Source organism: Cucurbita moschata, unplaced genomic scaffold (genome assembly GCF_002738365.1).
Source record: "Cucurbita moschata cultivar Rifu unplaced genomic scaffold, Cmos_1.0 Cmo_Scf00021, whole genome shotgun sequence".
Lineage (NCBI taxonomy): Eukaryota > Viridiplantae > Streptophyta > Magnoliopsida > Cucurbitales > Cucurbitaceae > Cucurbita > Cucurbita moschata.
Genome location: NW_019268537.1, coordinates 1,853,350 through 1,868,772, shown reverse-complemented (window position 1 = coordinate 1,868,772; position 15,423 = coordinate 1,853,350). Strand labels below are relative to the sequence as shown.

General features: G+C 37.3%; 4 protein-coding genes, 1 non-coding gene and 1 pseudogene across 6 annotated transcripts in view; 5 read left to right on the top strand and 1 right to left on the bottom strand.

Moving 5' to 3' along the window:
• The window catches only part of LOC111458230, a 4,124-nt gene extending 1,332 nt beyond the window's left edge, over nucleotides 1–2,792 (top strand). Inside the window, exons 2-5 of the mRNA XM_023100745.1 lie at nucleotides 1,054–1,123; nucleotides 1,659–1,846; nucleotides 1,926–1,995; nucleotides 2,404–2,792. Of these exons, the coding sequence (XP_022956513.1) occupies nucleotides 1,054–1,123; nucleotides 1,659–1,846; nucleotides 1,926–1,995; nucleotides 2,404–2,558 (483 nt within the window). The 3' untranslated portion in view covers nucleotides 2,559–2,792. The remainder of the gene's footprint in view (nucleotides 1–1,053; nucleotides 1,124–1,658; nucleotides 1,847–1,925; nucleotides 1,996–2,403) is intronic.
• A 1,777-nt stretch (nucleotides 2,793–4,569) lies between these two features.
• LOC111458612 lies at nucleotides 4,570–5,669 on the top strand (annotated as a pseudogene).
• Nucleotides 5,670–6,052: 383 nt separating this feature from the next.
• On the top strand, nucleotides 6,053–6,134 carry TRNAS-GCU. The gene has a single exon. It is a non-coding gene; the product is annotated as a tRNA-Ser (tRNA).
• A 209-nt stretch (nucleotides 6,135–6,343) lies between these two features.
• LOC111458498 (iron-sulfur assembly protein IscA-like 1, mitochondrial) lies at nucleotides 6,344–9,248 on the top strand. 2 transcript variants are annotated; one of them, XR_002713133.1, is made up of 4 exons: nucleotides 6,344–6,612; nucleotides 8,356–8,473; nucleotides 8,859–9,087; nucleotides 9,188–9,248. XR_002713133.1 is itself a non-coding variant. In XM_023101212.1 (3 exons), the coding sequence occupies exons 1-3, from the start codon at nucleotides 6,414–6,416 to the stop codon at nucleotides 8,953–8,955; spliced, it is 414 nt and encodes a 137-aa protein (XP_022956980.1). In that variant the 5' UTR covers nucleotides 6,344–6,413; the 3' UTR covers nucleotides 8,956–9,248. The 2 variants fall into 2 exon arrangements, 1 of the variants encoding a protein (XP_022956980.1); XM_023101212.1 differs by having other exon boundaries at nucleotides 8,859–9,248.
• On the top strand, nucleotides 9,052–10,677 carry LOC111458497 (germin-like protein subfamily 3 member 2). The gene is made up of 3 exons (XM_023101211.1): nucleotides 9,052–9,087; nucleotides 9,188–9,215; nucleotides 9,671–10,677. The coding sequence occupies exon 3, from the start codon at nucleotides 9,900–9,902 to the stop codon at nucleotides 10,533–10,535; it is 636 nt and encodes a 211-aa protein (XP_022956979.1). The 5' UTR covers nucleotides 9,052–9,087; nucleotides 9,188–9,215; nucleotides 9,671–9,899; the 3' UTR covers nucleotides 10,536–10,677.
• Nucleotides 10,678–10,807: 130 nt separating this feature from the next.
• LOC111458496 (protein trichome birefringence-like 36) lies at nucleotides 10,808–13,527 on the bottom strand. The gene is made up of 5 exons (XM_023101210.1): nucleotides 13,097–13,527; nucleotides 12,594–12,765; nucleotides 12,297–12,478; nucleotides 11,390–11,548; nucleotides 10,808–11,314 (listed from the first exon to the last, which is right to left on the bottom strand). Exons 1-5 carry the CDS (start codon nucleotides 13,420–13,422, stop codon nucleotides 11,017–11,019), a joined length of 1,137 nt encoding a protein of 378 aa, XP_022956978.1. The 5' UTR covers nucleotides 13,423–13,527; the 3' UTR covers nucleotides 10,808–11,016.
• Nucleotides 13,528–15,423: the final 1,896 nt, after the last annotated feature.

Below are 15,423 nucleotides of genomic sequence, written 5' to 3'. Positions count from 1 at the left end.
TTTTTTTTTTTTTTTTTTTTTTTTTTTTTTTTTTTTTTTTTTTTTTTTTTTTTTTTTTTTTTTTGTCTTCTCTCCTGTTTCCATTGGGGGCAGAGTCATGAACAAGATAGAGATAGATCTGGGGAGGGAAGATTCAGTTAGTTGAGAAAAAATGTATGAGTTCAAAATGGATCGAGGAAGGTATCCATACCTTCAAATCACTCCACTAGATGGAAAGATGATGCTTTAGGTAGCGTTCATATGTACATAGATTAAGAATATTACATTATAAATATAGAAGAAGAGATTCTGTAATAGCCCAAGCTCACCGCTAGCCTATATTGTCCTCTTTGGGCTTTCCCTTTTGGACTTCCTCTCAAGACTTTTAAAACGCGTATGTTAGGGAGAGGTTTCCACACCCTTATAAGGGATGCTTCGTTCCCCTCAACCGACTTGGGATCTCACAATCCACCCCCCTTGGGGGTCCAGTGTCCTCGCTGGCACACCGCTCGGTGTCTGGCTCTTATACCATTTGTAACAACCCAAACTCACCGCAAATAGATATTGTCCTCTTTCGGTTTGCCCTTTGTTCTTCCCCTCAAAGTTTTAAAACACATTTGCTAGGGAGAGGTTTCCACACCCTTATAAAAGTGTTTTGTTCCCTTCTTCAACCGATGTGGGATCTCACAAATTCAGACCTAAGATATGAGACACTTATGCCTAAGTTCCAAACCACCTTGCTCGAGTCGGTGATGTGGTAGGTGGGTAGTGGCAAAAAACGTCAGAATGGTTGAGCCATAGTTTCTGCCTTAGGTTTGTTTTTAGAAATAAGTTTTTCCTACATTCACGATTTTGTTGCATGCCTGCCATACCAGAAAGAACACATGAGTTCAAGCCAGTACTTTTTAGTATACAAAAATCTACTAGAGCAGTGGAGTGATAGTATCACCTAGCGTTTATGGTTATAGTTGGAATCTATCATCTCTATTCATCTTTACAGATTGCATCCTGCTCTTCATTTCATAAATTTAGTTTACCAATAAGAGTGGATATAACTGAAGTTGAATTGTGCAGGTACATAAGCTTCCAGCTGAACGCAGAGTCATATGCTGCTCTACCTTGCAGGAATCATCTACCCCAACAGGTTAGTTGCTGGCAATTCTTTCAAAGTACACCACTGAAAGATTGACAGAGTGACCCCTGAGTAGCATGGATACTAATAGACATGACACCGACACAATGACCCGTCATTTTTGAAAAGCTAGATCGTGGATACGAAAAAAACGTGTTTATTGATATATATCATTTTTATACCAAAAGGAAATTTAACGTCAAAAGTTTTTTTCATTTATATGCTAAAAAAAACTATTCGAATGTATTTCACGATCAAAACTTATTATTTTCATTATAATTAACAAGTGTTAATACGTGTCTAACAAATGTTCGGACGATTGTCTATTGCTAACAAGTATACAGTATGTGTCCAACAATTATTGCAGCGTCCAAGTGCGCTAGCCAAACTAAAATGTTTATGCTTGTTAGGTGACCCTAATAAATTTTGTCTATCTTTCTTCTGTTTCAAATGAAAAGGGTCAGGCTCGGGTTTATTTGTTTCTTTCTGCTGCGTTTATTAATACTCAATTTATGGCATCCGCTAAAGTAGAAGTCTTTTCTATCAGTTTCTGCGGAGCCAAAGGAGATAAAGGCAGTTCAGAAGGAAGCTCCAGCAAAGCCCAAACCGCCAGCAAAAGCGCCAGTGAAGCCACTGCCTCAAATGATGGAGGAAGATGTCATACCTTCACTCAAAGCGATACTTGAAGCACAAGCCGATGTTGCTGATATCGAGTTATCCTTCCAAGATGACAGAGTTAGTTTCTTCCATCCCAATTAACGTTCACTAATAAACTCTTAGCTTCAGCTCATTGAATTTGGGTTGACAATGGCAGTTGGATGGTTCATTCTCGAAAAATGGAGTTCCCTACTCATTTTGGGCTTTCTTCCCCAATGGCCTCACAGGTACTTAATTCTTCTCAGAGAACGTAACTATTTTACCATTGTCATCACCCTTTAGCTTCTGGTTTTCACTGCCTTTCGTTAAATACAAAAATGGTGAACGTAACAAATTAGGACAATATCTACTAGTGATGAACATATCAAAAGCTATCCTTCAAGTAGAAATCTATTACATTGCTAGATGAAAGTTGAGATTTAGAATAGCATAGCGGTGAGCTTGGATAAAAATTAGCACGCGAGCATTGCTACACCTATCTAGGTCTAAATTTCCATTTATAGTTTTAACGGATTTCTACATCAAGGGATAGTTTTCAAACATTTATAAAATGTGTTTAGAAATATTGCAACTTATGAGTAAAAAAAAAAAGAGAAAAAAACATCTAAACTCAATGTCTAATCTTGTTGGAACAGGTCCAAAAGGGTTTTCACTATCCTCATATGGCAATGGAGGAAGCTCTGTTGAGCCATTTCTGGTGGATGAGAAGAAAGTTACAGCAAAGCTTTTAGTTTTTTGGATTGAGAAACGTTTGGCTGCACAAGGAATTATTCCTGTCTGGAAAGACTAATCAACAAAATTATTATTCTTTTCCTTTTTTTTCTTTTTTCGGTGGGGGGCTTCCTTGCAAATGATGTATAGCATAATTCTCCATTCTATTGCATTGCTCCAACAATGTCAACTGTTCCTATGAAATGTATCAACTTTTTAGTCCACAACATAATCTCCTCCCTTGTTTACTATTTAGGAGCTTAATGTTACCTTGCATGACAAAATGTAAATTCTACATCATCTTCAATTGCCATTACGGCACGTGCATGTACTTCTTATCTTGAAGTTATTAGTTCGAATCTCTATACCCCACTTTGGTTCACATATCCTTTTTACATGAATAATGGAGACCACGTACAAATGAGAGGAATCCTGAGCTAAGAAAGGCTTAAAATTAAAAGATCCATATTTTTATTCTAGGATGCATGTGAGTGAGTACAAAATATGCTAGAATGACTCATGTTTGGAGATAGTCTTCACTTTTAAGATTAAGGTGCATCGTTCTTTTCTAGGATGTATGTGAGTGAGTACAAAATATACTGTAATGATTCATGTTTAGGGATAGTCTTCACTATTAAAAAGCGAGAAGTAAGTAACATGATCATGTCACAAGGGATATAGCAGAGTACTGAGCCCATCAGGTGTCCAATCTAAATTTCGAATCATACTTTGTGTTCTTATTTTGGCTCAAATAATTGTATCCATTTTAAATAAATAGGTAGCAAAAATCATTTCACAAAAAGGAAAAAAGATAGGAAAAAAAAAAGTAATGGATAGCGATAAATCGATAAGAAATAAGAATAAGGCTTTTTCTTTTTCCTTTTGTATAATTTAACCAAATAAATAACAAAATTTCGCCCCTTCGCCTCGTTCCCGCCAAAATATCATCTTGGTCAAGAACCGGGCCATAAATTCCCGCTTCTTGGTAGTTCATCGTTTGGAATATCAATCTCACTGTGAACTCTCTCTCTCTCTCTCTCTCTCTCTGCGCGGAAGAAGCATAGTACACAAGCAGGTATGCGTTAGAAATCGTTCTGAACCAGGAGATTTAGGTTTTGAGGCTTTCTGCTACTTAGTTCATCTCGTTATTAACATGTTGTTCTTCGTCCATTGTATGTAAGGTAGTTGTTTGATGATTTACTTCATAACCATGGGCCATGATGATCCTTTGTATGTTTGATCGAAGTGTTTCATTCAGCAGTTCTATAAATCTAAATTTATTTTATTAGTTTGCTTGATTGTAATCTTCTTCGCATAGAGAAGTGTAATTGATTTCTGGTCTCGTTCTAGTGATATGTTCTGGTCAACATATTAGCCATGGAAATTAAAATTTGATTTCCCACAAGCCTTTCACGTTTGTTTCTTTTTAAATTGGATTCAGTTTTTGCATTAATGAGCTCTCGTTTTTATGAAAAACTTGTGCTATCGATTGCTAATTTTATTCTTCGCGTCTTGCACGATTCTGCCATTCTCAACTCCTTGAGTTGAACAGAGTTATTAAGAGGTCATGATCTCAATGTTTTAAACAACACGCGCATATCAAGTTAAATATTGTTATGCTAAATGTTGTTGTTGCAATAGGTTGTTTGTTTCGGATGTTTTACTATTGAGACTAGAGGATGAAGTTTATTTGGTGAAACGCATTTTTCCTATGCAGAATAGACTCCTCGATTTGTTTTCTAACGTTTTTGTTTTCTTCCATTGCATGCAGAAGAAGTGCTATCATTCTTACATTTAGGGAAAAACTCCAAATTTTTGGTTGTATTAATTAACATTCTAAACTAAGAATGGCATCAATCTAAATCATAAACTTTCCTAAGTGAATCAATTTAGACATTTCAAAATTTAGAGGTATAATTGATTTTTTGTGTGTAGATTTATTCAATTGGTAAGTGTAGAAATGCACAAGATTTTTGTTATCATGCGTATAAAGTCATTTTAGATTGCTTTGAACATTACACTGCCATGATCTGATCATAATAACCGTTGAATCCAAAAAATTATGACCTTCACCATGGTTGATTTTTCAGACATGGATACGTCAAACCCTGCAGTTTTTTGCAATGGTGAATTATTGAACGTGCATTCTGGAAGAAAGATTCGAGCAGTTGTTCAAGTTATTCAAAGTGATGGTGGAGTCGTTACAGGGAAGTCTACGGATGAACAGCATTTGACTGTTCATGGCTTGCCCACAGCCCCTCTCATGAACTTTGTAGAGGTGGTTGGTATTGCTGAGGGCAACAAGATCATCAATGGACCGACTTTGGAACCACATTTGGTATGTACTAAAACCAAGTCATTCTGTCATCACTATGCCATTATAATATATCACTGTCCCTATGGATTTGAAAGCTAGTCAAATACGGTTAGATCCCACATTAGTTGGAGAGGTCAATAAAGCATTTTTTACAAGGGTGTGGAAACCTCTCCCTAATAGACACGTATTAAAATCGTAAGGCTGATAACAATACATAACAGGTTAAAGCAAACAATATATGCTAACGATGGACTTGATCTGTTACAAATAGTATCAGAGCCAGACATATCGAGCAGTGTGCCAGCGAGGACACTGGAACTCCAAATGTGTAGATTGTGAGATCCCACATTGTTGGAGAGGAGAACGAAGCATTCCTTACAAGGATGTGAAAACCTCTCCCTAACAGACGCATATTAAAATCGTGAGGCTGATGAGAATTTGTAACAGACCAAAGCGGATAATAGCAGCTAACGGTGGTGGATTTTGACTGTTACAAATACCATTTTGTCCTGATACGATCAATCATTTCACTTATCCCTCAGTAATGTTAGGCTAAATGAATTGTTTTGATATTTGGTTTCAAAACCAAAACTGTCTTTGTTAAAATTTACCTATTGTACAGATGCCCAATCTTACAATCAGCTGTGCCAACTTGCAAATGGGGAATTCAGAAGTTTATTTCTGTAAGGATTTGTAGCTACGCAATGAGAAGAGGTTAGGCGTGTGATTTGTTATGTGATTCTGAGTCTTCTAAACTGCTGTACATTTATTTCAAGGCAGCCATGATGTTTGTTTTGTCCACTGTTTAATGTACTAAACTGGTTCAGAATTTCTTGGAGACATTGGGGCTCCATTTCTGGTCTTCCCAGCACATCCCGCCTACTTGGTCGACATTTTTTTTTTCTCTCGATAATGTTTTGGAATGATTTTGAAATCTTCAAAATTTATTAGAAATGTAATTGTCTGACCCACTAGTAAATATTGTTTTCTTTTGATTTTTTCTTCAACGGCTTCCCTTCAAAGTTTTAAAATATGTCTAGATTTTTACATTCTTACAAGGAGTACTTCGTTGACTTCTCCAACCAATATAACAAAAAGTCGAACGACCGGATTAATTAGACTTTCCTATTTTTCAAATTTATAAACGGGCAAGATGTTTGAAACGCCCTTTTTAGATGAAATTTGTTGATGATATATGTATGTCTTTTGCTTGTAAGACCGTATTTTTTAAATAAAATATAAGAGTATAACAAACAGTCGCTTTGGCCGAGTGGTTAAGGCGTGTGCCTGCTAAGTACATGGGGTTTCCCCGCGAGAGTTCGAATCTCTCAGGCGACGTTTCTTTTTCTTTTTTTCAAGCTTTGTTTGAAATCCCCCGAAGGTTCGAATCTCTCTGGGTGTATGGAAATAATATTTATTTAATATAATTTATTAAGTTCAATAAAAATTCAAAATTAACATTAACATTAACAAAATGGTGACAATTGTAATTCAACCAAAATGCTATGCAACAAAAATTCCACGAAAAAAAAAACAAGAAAAGGTGAAAGCTGTCGAGTAAATGAACATTTGCGAGTCTATTTGGAGAGGAAAAAATTGATAGGATCGTGGAGGGAAATGGCAGCTTCTTCGTCTTCCTTTCTCGCCGCAGCTTCTCAGAAGGTCGGACCAGCCGCTCGCCGCAAAATTCTTACTCTGACGGAGGCCGCCGCCGCTAGAATTCGACAACTTCTTCAACAGCGCCAACGTCCATTCCTCCGCCTTGGCGTCAAGGCGCGCGGTTGTAATGGTTTATCCTATACTCTCAACTACGCAGGTTCGTAATACCTAATGAATTTTAACTTTTTCTTGATTGTTTGCGATTTCACTTTACTCGTTTTATGTCTGAATTTTAGGATGTGATGAAAATTTTCGATTATGTATCCTCTTTTCTATGAATCAGATGTTTCTGTTTGAATTTGATTCGAGATAATTAGGTATTTCGTTTATTTGAACGATATAACCTAACAGTTAAAGAGGAGATGTTTCGGAACTGGAGTCCTTTAGAAGAAAAATTCTCTATCCTTTAACTGTTTCCAGCTCCAGTCACCAAGAATTATGATTTTAAGACCGAGGATTTGTTATGATTATTAGATGCAAAAAACTAGAAGGTTAAATGATTCTGTAATTGTTAAACCGGAATTGGGCCTGGGTATGGTTGGCGAGTTGTTCGAAGATGAGCGTTGCGTTCTTGATATCCTTAACAAACAGCAAATCTGAAAGATTAAACTGACATGCCTGAATGCGTCAGTTGATAGACTAAAAATGATTTTTCATGCAGGGACCTATGTATGAGAGGAGATTAACTTAACTACTTCAGTCTGTAAATCATTCTGGATCTTATAGAATAGTTACGAATTTAATGTTGTTACGAGACCGGAAGTTTGGATTCGTCGATTTGCTTCACGAGCTTTTGACATAGGGATTAATGGATTATTGATATACTACTATCCCAGACTAAATGTATGTTTCTCCCAAATTTATGGTGAGCATTTGTTTCCATCAAGTACCATTGACTTTGTGGTGTAGGTTGGCTATTGTGAGAACATAGCAGGAATGGACATCGTTTAAGTTGTACTTGAGAACCTTTCTCTCTCTTTCCTGCTATGGTTAATGTGACGGCCTAAGCCCACAGCTAGCAGATATTGTCGGCTTTTCCTTTCAGGATTCCCCTCAAGGTTTTTAAAACGCGTATGCTAGGGAGAGGTTTCCACACCCTTATAAATGATGCTTCGTTCTCCTTCCCAACCGATGTGGGATCTCACAATCCCCTCCTTTGGGGTCTAGCATCCTCGCTGGCACTGAAACTCGTTCTCTTCTCCAATCGATGTGGGATCTCCCAGTCCACCCCCCTTTGGGGCCCAGTGTTCTTGCGGGCACACCCCCTTCGGAGCCTAGCCTCCTCGCTTGTACCTTGCTTGGTGTCTAGCTCTGATACCATTTGTAATGACCCAAGCCCACCACTAACAGATATTGTCCTCTTTGGGCTTTCCCTTTCGGGTTTCTCCTCAAGGTTTTTAAAACGCATCTTCTAGGAAGAGGTTTCCACACCCTTATAAAGAATGTTTCGTTCTCCTCTCCAATCGATGTGGGATCTCACAGTTAATTAGTATGTTATTGGACCAAAGTGCTGTTTCTATTCAATTAGAAAATAAATGGGTTAACAAGCCTCTAAGGGTCAACTTGGAGAGAATAGTTATTAACATGTTAGAAGGTCAGAAGTTTAAGATTTTATACACTTTGTGGGTTGGGACTTACTATTGTTTGTGTTTATTTAATATGGCTATCTTCTCAGTAACAGTATTCACAATTCAGCTTTTTATGGTTGATTGGATAATTTTCTATCTCAGCATTACCTCAGTTTTTTAATCACATTATCATGAACTCCCTGTGCAAGAAATAGGATTCAACCATCATCTTTCCTTTGGCATAAATGGACTCTAGTTATGATCTCTATCTTTTGAAATACTTCACTATTGCATTATTTCGTATCAACGTTTTCTATTGTCAAATATTTCAGATGAGAAAGGGAAGTTCGATGAACTGGTCGAGGATCAAAACGTGAAGATACTGATTGAACCGAAGGCGCTGATGCATGTAATAGGAACAAAGATGGACTTCGTAGATGACAAATTGAGGTATTTGAGAAATCTCTTACCTACAATTTTATGTTTTCAGCTCAATTATCATCCATATGTAGAGGAAATATCCTGCATGCTAGTTATTACATCAAACTGACATATAATGGCTCCTAGAAACGCTACTACATTGCTATTCCAAAGTTCAAACATATTCTAAAAGGTCTTAATCAGCTGTGAGCTAATTCCATTCTGAATGCTCCTCAATCAATTTTCTATAGTGCTTGGAGCTATTTACAACATGCAAGGATCCCATTAATTTTTTTTTGCACAGAACAGTAAAAAATTCATTAGATTCCGTCTATTCGAAACTCATTAGATAAGACACAAATTATCAACTCGTAGTAGGCCAATGAAACTGAGTTTCTCTCTTTCTTCTTAGTAGATCGGAGTTTATCTTTATCAATCCAAATTCGAAAGGTCAATGTGGCTGTGGGGAGTCCTTTATGACAACAGGCAGTGCAGAAGCCAACAAAAAATGAGGCAGTTGGAGCAATGAGCACTGTTAGAAAAACTCAAAACTCAAAACTCACAGTTGCATATTTGTTGTGTATTTTGCTGGAATTACAAACCCTAAACCTTAGAGAGTTCTATGACAAGAACTTAAAGCAGCTGTAAGAACACTTATCTATGGCTAATTAAGTTCTTAGAAAGCCATTTAGCCATTGTACTCCGCTAATTATTTCCTTTTCTCTTGCATGTAAATTACTGTAGATTGCACTGGCTAATGAGTTCTTCTGAGGTAATAAAATTCTCCCACGACTTTCTTTTGTTATAGGACTTGGTTACCATAACCATCCTGCTTGCCTTATAATTGGTTAAGTAATAATCAATCGGTTAAATTTTATGTCATCGATTCAAATAAAATAAATTTTAATTTGAGAAGAACACGAGAAAAGCATTAGATTTATGGTGACAGTGATTCTCATTCTTGCAACTCACTATAATTATTCCGTTTTACTCATTCAAAATTTATGCTTATTTCTTTCTAAGTTTCTTCTTATCTTGTTTTGTTTATGAATTCTTAATTAAAATTCAAAAGGAAAAACACAAGTATTTAAAAAAATTATTCTTTAAGCTTTTACAATTTTGCTAATCAGTGGTTTAGTATAGTTAATCATCTTTTTATAATTGTAACACTAATTTTTTTTATTTCTATTCCTCATTGCTTTCTTAATTTCCAAACCATAATGAAAGTCATGAATAAAAGTTAAGACTTTTAAGTTCAAGAAAAGGGGAGCAAAAACAAAGGCAAGCAAACAACAACCAACCCACCAATCATTTTGGCTTAGCTAACCCACTCTCTTCATTCCCAAGCAAAGTCTTCTGAAGAATAAGACAGAAACAGCTATTAAATTTGTACCAAAACCCACTAGTTTTTAGCCAATTTGGTCCCCTGTGGTTGCTCACAACTCTCTGCAAAACCATGGTTCCAAAAATGCTGGTTCTGTTTCTCATCATCTTCCATGGATCTCTGACCTTCGCATCGGATCCCGATCCGGTATTCGACTTCTGCTTGCCGAGCGAGACTCATTCGCCGTGCAAGAACTCTTCCCTGGCTAAGGTAGAAGACTTCATTTTCTCTGGCATAAAGTTCCCTGGAAAGTTTATTAATGGATCTGGCTTTTCATCCATAGCTGTTAATTCGAACGTGTTCCCGGGTCTTAACACGCTCGGAATGTCTATGGTTAGAGCGGATTTTGACGTTGGAGGCGTCAACGTTCCGCATTTTCATCCTAGAGCTACTGAAGTGGCTGTTGTTCTTGAAGGAAAGATATATTCTGGGTTTGTGGATACCAGTAACCGGATATTTGCTAAGGTAATTGAGAAAGGTGAGGTCATGGTGTTTCCTAGAGGCTTAGTTCACTTCCAAATGAATGTTGGAGAAACTCCAGCAACAATTATAGGGAGTTTTGACAGCCAAAATCCTGGACTAATGAAAATTCCAGCTGCTGTTTTCGGATCCGGGATCAAAGAAGATCTCCTGGAGAAGGCTTTCGGGTTGAGCCCCGAGGAGCTCGCAAAGCTGAAAAAGAGGCATGCTTCCCATTCATTAGGCTAGAGCTTTAAGGTTGTTGTTTCAGTTAAATCGACAGCGTCGAAGAAGCTCGGAGATGTCTTCTTCACATCAATGACATTATTTATATCCAAAAGTTTGGAATTATGTTCTCTTTGGCAATGATTTACTTTTATTTATCTTGTCCTACAAGATTTTGCGCTATTTTTCTCAAAGACAATAACGTATTTTCCTTTCGATAGTCAACTAGTGTTCGAACATGAATCTTTGGCTTGTTCTTAGGGAGAATAACTTAGAAATTTTTTATATCATATGCAGAATTTGAAAGGTTATACAAATGCCATTTCATAGTTAGATGATAATATATATCGTCTGCATCGAGACACGGTTTTGTAATACAACACACTAAGCAGTAGCTAACCATTGTAGAAACCTAAGAAGCTAGCTCAAGAGATAGACAGACCTATGCTGGCAGAAGAGTGGCTCTAATGACTTCATTTTGAGCTAGTCCAGCAACCATTTGAACTTAGAGTAAGACACTTAACATCTCATTCCAAATGTCAGGCACACCAGGGAGGCACCAATGGCTACAATCAGAGGATAGACCTTCCTGGTGCTGCTTCCCTTCTTGACCCAAACCGTTCCGGTACACGGACGGGTGGCCATCTCTTCTAAGTGCAGACATTTCTGTGATGTCTTGAAGGTATACTGGGAATCTCATCCTTCTCAGTACTCCCTGAAGAATGCGCAGCTGCCCCGGAACGTGCTGATGGCTGAAGTAGGCTAAAGGCTGCCTTTGGTTGTAGCATTTCCAACCATTGTCTCTGGTAAAACAACAGAAAACAGATTGAATATGAATTTTGAAATTTACACTTACTTAGATTGGATGTGATTCTTACCTGTTATGTCGGGGAGACATGCTTCGAAAAATTACTCGGGTTTTTTCGGGGTTCAAGTTCAAATCTACCCATTTGGCCCATGTGGTAAGTCCCTTCTCATATGCAACCATTGGATTCAGGTATTTGTACATATTCTGGCCCTCCATGTAATAATCCCATCTGTAACCAGTGATAGAAGCTCAAAAACAAAACAAAACAAAACAGAACAGAACAGTAGGTCCCAAAATCACAGCACCACTTTAACTATATTGATACAAGTGCTAACATTTTTCTTACTAAGATATTAGCAACTTTCTGAAACACCTGAAATCTTTAGGTTCGATTCAAGCCTCAGTCTTTGGGTTTTCCCTTTCGGGCTTCCCTTCAAGGTTTTTAAAACGCATCTGCTAGGGAGAGGTTTCCACACCCTTATAAAGGATGTTTCGTTATCCTCCCCAACCATGTGGGATATCACAATCCACCTCCCTCGCTAACACTAGTTCTTTTCTCCAATCGATGTGGGACCCCCACCAAATCCACCCTCTTCAAGGCCCATCCCCCTTCAGGGAACGACCTCCTTGCTGGCACATCACCCGGTGTCGGGCTCTGATACATTTGTAATACCCCAAGCCCACCTCTACTAGATATTGTCTTCTTTAGGCTTTCCCTTTCGAGCTTCCCGTCAAGGTTTTTAAAACGCGTCTACTAGGGAGAGGTTTCCACAGCCTTATAAAAAGTGTTTCGTTCTTCTCTCCAAACCAACGTGGGATATCACACCTAGACTTCCAATCAGCAATAGCAAAAATAGGGAATAATAGATTTGAGTCATAATCAGAGAATGTTAGCGACATAATCAGAGAATGTTAGCGACAGAGGCTAATATGATCTAAAAGTGAAGGCTTTGTATTCATTGTATTCATTGTCTTACGAGCTCCATTGTTGAGAGTGAGTCCACCAGTGAGCTGAATCAAACACAAGAACATCAACTCCTGTCCAGTACTTGGCGTTCTCTTCAATTCTATCTAAATGCAATACTCTCTTGTTTTCAGCTCCTTTGTTCAGTTCAACCAGAAGTGGAGCCCATGAAAACTCAATTGAAGTCTCAAAATCCTATTCAAGAAAATCAGAGTGCTTCAGTTTCTCATACCCAAACCAGAGATTGCAGAACTTCAAGTGTTGGAAAGAGAAAGCCAACTGCAAAAATCAATTCATTCTTATCACTCACCATAGCATGGAAAGCCATGGAAGGACCATTATAAGTCACCCTTTTTCTACCGGTTGGTACAACTCCTTGTACTAAGCAAACAAGAGATTCCCACTGGTTCCTCATTATAGAATCCCCCACTAACATTATCCTTTTCCTTCTCATTTTCCCGAGAAAATTCAAGGCATCAAACCTGTAACATCAGAGTGAAGATATAGGAACAAAACCTTGCAAATCATATTATAAACCTCAAAACTTCACTGTTACACTACCTCACTTAGTACTTTTCCCTGGCTAAAAGCGATTGTCATTCAAAATTATCATAAAGAAAACACTCAAAAGAAACTTGGTATATTGTGATAAAACACTTGTAGTGCTTTCTAATGTCTTCCTTTTTAACGGAAGCACTTCAAGAACACTCTCTGAGAGTGTTAAACCAAAGTAACTCGTCGTCAAGTGCTTTGAACCAAATTTCTAAACATGCATTTCCGAAACGTTAACTGTTTTCGATTAAAGTAAAGAACCTGGGAATGGAGCAACTGCGCGGCTTCCATTTCCACTTCTCGTAGTCAGAATCCGGCCGGCCATTTCTTTGACAAGTGACGGCGGAACTAAGATACGGACAAGATGAATCGTACAATGGATAAGATTGATCGAAAATCCATTTTCCTTCGGAAAAATCGCACCGCCTCTGAGAATCACCGCCGCTCTGAACAATGTGAACTTCGTCGTCTTCTTCGCTCAGCCAGGACTCATCGTCCTCTGAACCAAATGGCGATGAGTTTCCATGGTAAAAACAGAGCAAGATGAAGAAGATGAAGAGGAGAAATTCAAGGTTCGATTCTGCCATTGGAGAGGCGAAGAAGGTTTCTGCAGTGAAGCAAATGAGTGTGAGAGCATTTGCATTTTTGTTGATGATCAGAGCTTTCCTTTAATGCATGACTGGCGGAAGGTGGGGCAATTCTCAGCTTCTTTTTTCTTCTTTATTGTCCCTCGCCCTATGCCCACTTTTTCTTTTTCTTTTTGTCCAAAAGGTTTGACAATTTACTAAAATAGGGTTAATTTACTAAGATAAGGTTACACCTAAAAAGGGTAAAAGGGTCTAAACTATTTTTAAGTAAATTTGGATATAGTTCAGTGGATCAGATATTAATTATCATATCAAAGGTTGATGATTCGATTCCTCTACATAACTGTTGAATTAAAAAAGTTTTAAACTTCGTACGAATGTATAAGTATACATACAAGCAATTTAATACAGCTCTAGGTCGAGAATTAGGGACGTTTAATTACGTGAACCACTGATTCATAAATACTAACACACCCAAAATTAAATTTGGCTCGACTCGAAGGGAGAGTTTGAAAAGATTGCCTCATGAGCTAAGGAAAACTGCGAGATCCCACATTGGTTGAAGAGAATAACAAAACATTTCTTACAAGAGTGTAGAAACTTTTCCCTAATAGACGCGTTTTAAATCTGTGAGGCTGGTAGTGATACAAGCGGTGAGCTTTGACGGTTGCAGAAACTATTTCCTTCAATGTTAAATATTCCATGAGTAAAGATTAAATTGGCTTAAACACAAACTAACTCTAAGCTCGGTGTCGAGAAAACTCAATTTGATGTCAAATCTTCACCGTAGACAAAAAGACCAAAATACCCTTGTTCCACACATTCTTACCGGGGCAAAACCCATGATCCTTAAATAACACAGGAATAATTTAGGCTTTAAATAGTCAAATTTTCTTACCCAAACTAACTCTAAGCAGGGTGTCCAGAAAACTCAATTTGATGCAAAATTTTCACCGTGGACAAAAAGACCCAAATACCCTTATTCAACACATGCTTACAAGGGTAAAAGCCCATAATCCTTAAATAACACGTGAATCGTAACTTGAAGTCATTTATTACATAGGTTCGAGTCTCCATCCCACATTTATCGAACTCGACCAAAAATAATACGTCTTATAAAAAAAAAACACAAATAATTCATTAAATCTAATATCCAAAGTTTCTAATTTCTATGGATAGAAATAAGAAGTTAGTTCATGATTGGCTCCATTCCTTTGTTGGTGGGCATGAATTACGGGACATTATGAACCACCGGAGTGGTACCGCAATCAACCAACCAACCATGCTTTCATTATCCACTCTCAAAGTCAAAAAGTTTTATCCTTCATAATTGGTGAACATTCTTGAACTGTCATGTTTACGATATTTAATGGATTATTTATCTTTAGAAGGTATAATTTTTTTTTTTTTTTTAATTTTAGCTCGTGAAATTATATCAATTTAGATTCTAAACTTTCAATTTTATCGAACCTTATTGATTCCATTACAGTAGAAATCATTTCATAAATTTTGTGAGATCCTACCTTGGTTAGAACGAAACGAAACATTTTTTATAAATGTGTGAAAGCTTCTACTTAGCAAACATGTTTTAAAACTGTGAAGCTAACGACTATGCATAATGAGCTAAATTGAACAATATTTGTTAACAGTGAGCTTAGGCGGTTACAAATTCATTATTTTCAAAAAATTAATTGTAACTGGTTATAATGGATAATATGGGCTGCCGGTGAGCTTGTATATGTAACGGATTAAAGTGGACAATATTGACTAGTGGTGGGCTAAGCAAATTAATTTTTTCAATAAATAAATAAAGTTAATATAATTTTCCATTTCTTTATTAAATAGAAAATAAACCTATATTTTACTACCTCTAAAACGACAAGAACCGGTCCAAACGGTTCGGTTGATTTTGTGTAAATTGGTTCAATAGTCCAGCGTGTAAAACCGAAAAAAATGGTTCAATTACCGGTTCGGCCTTTTACAATATATCTCCTCTCTGCC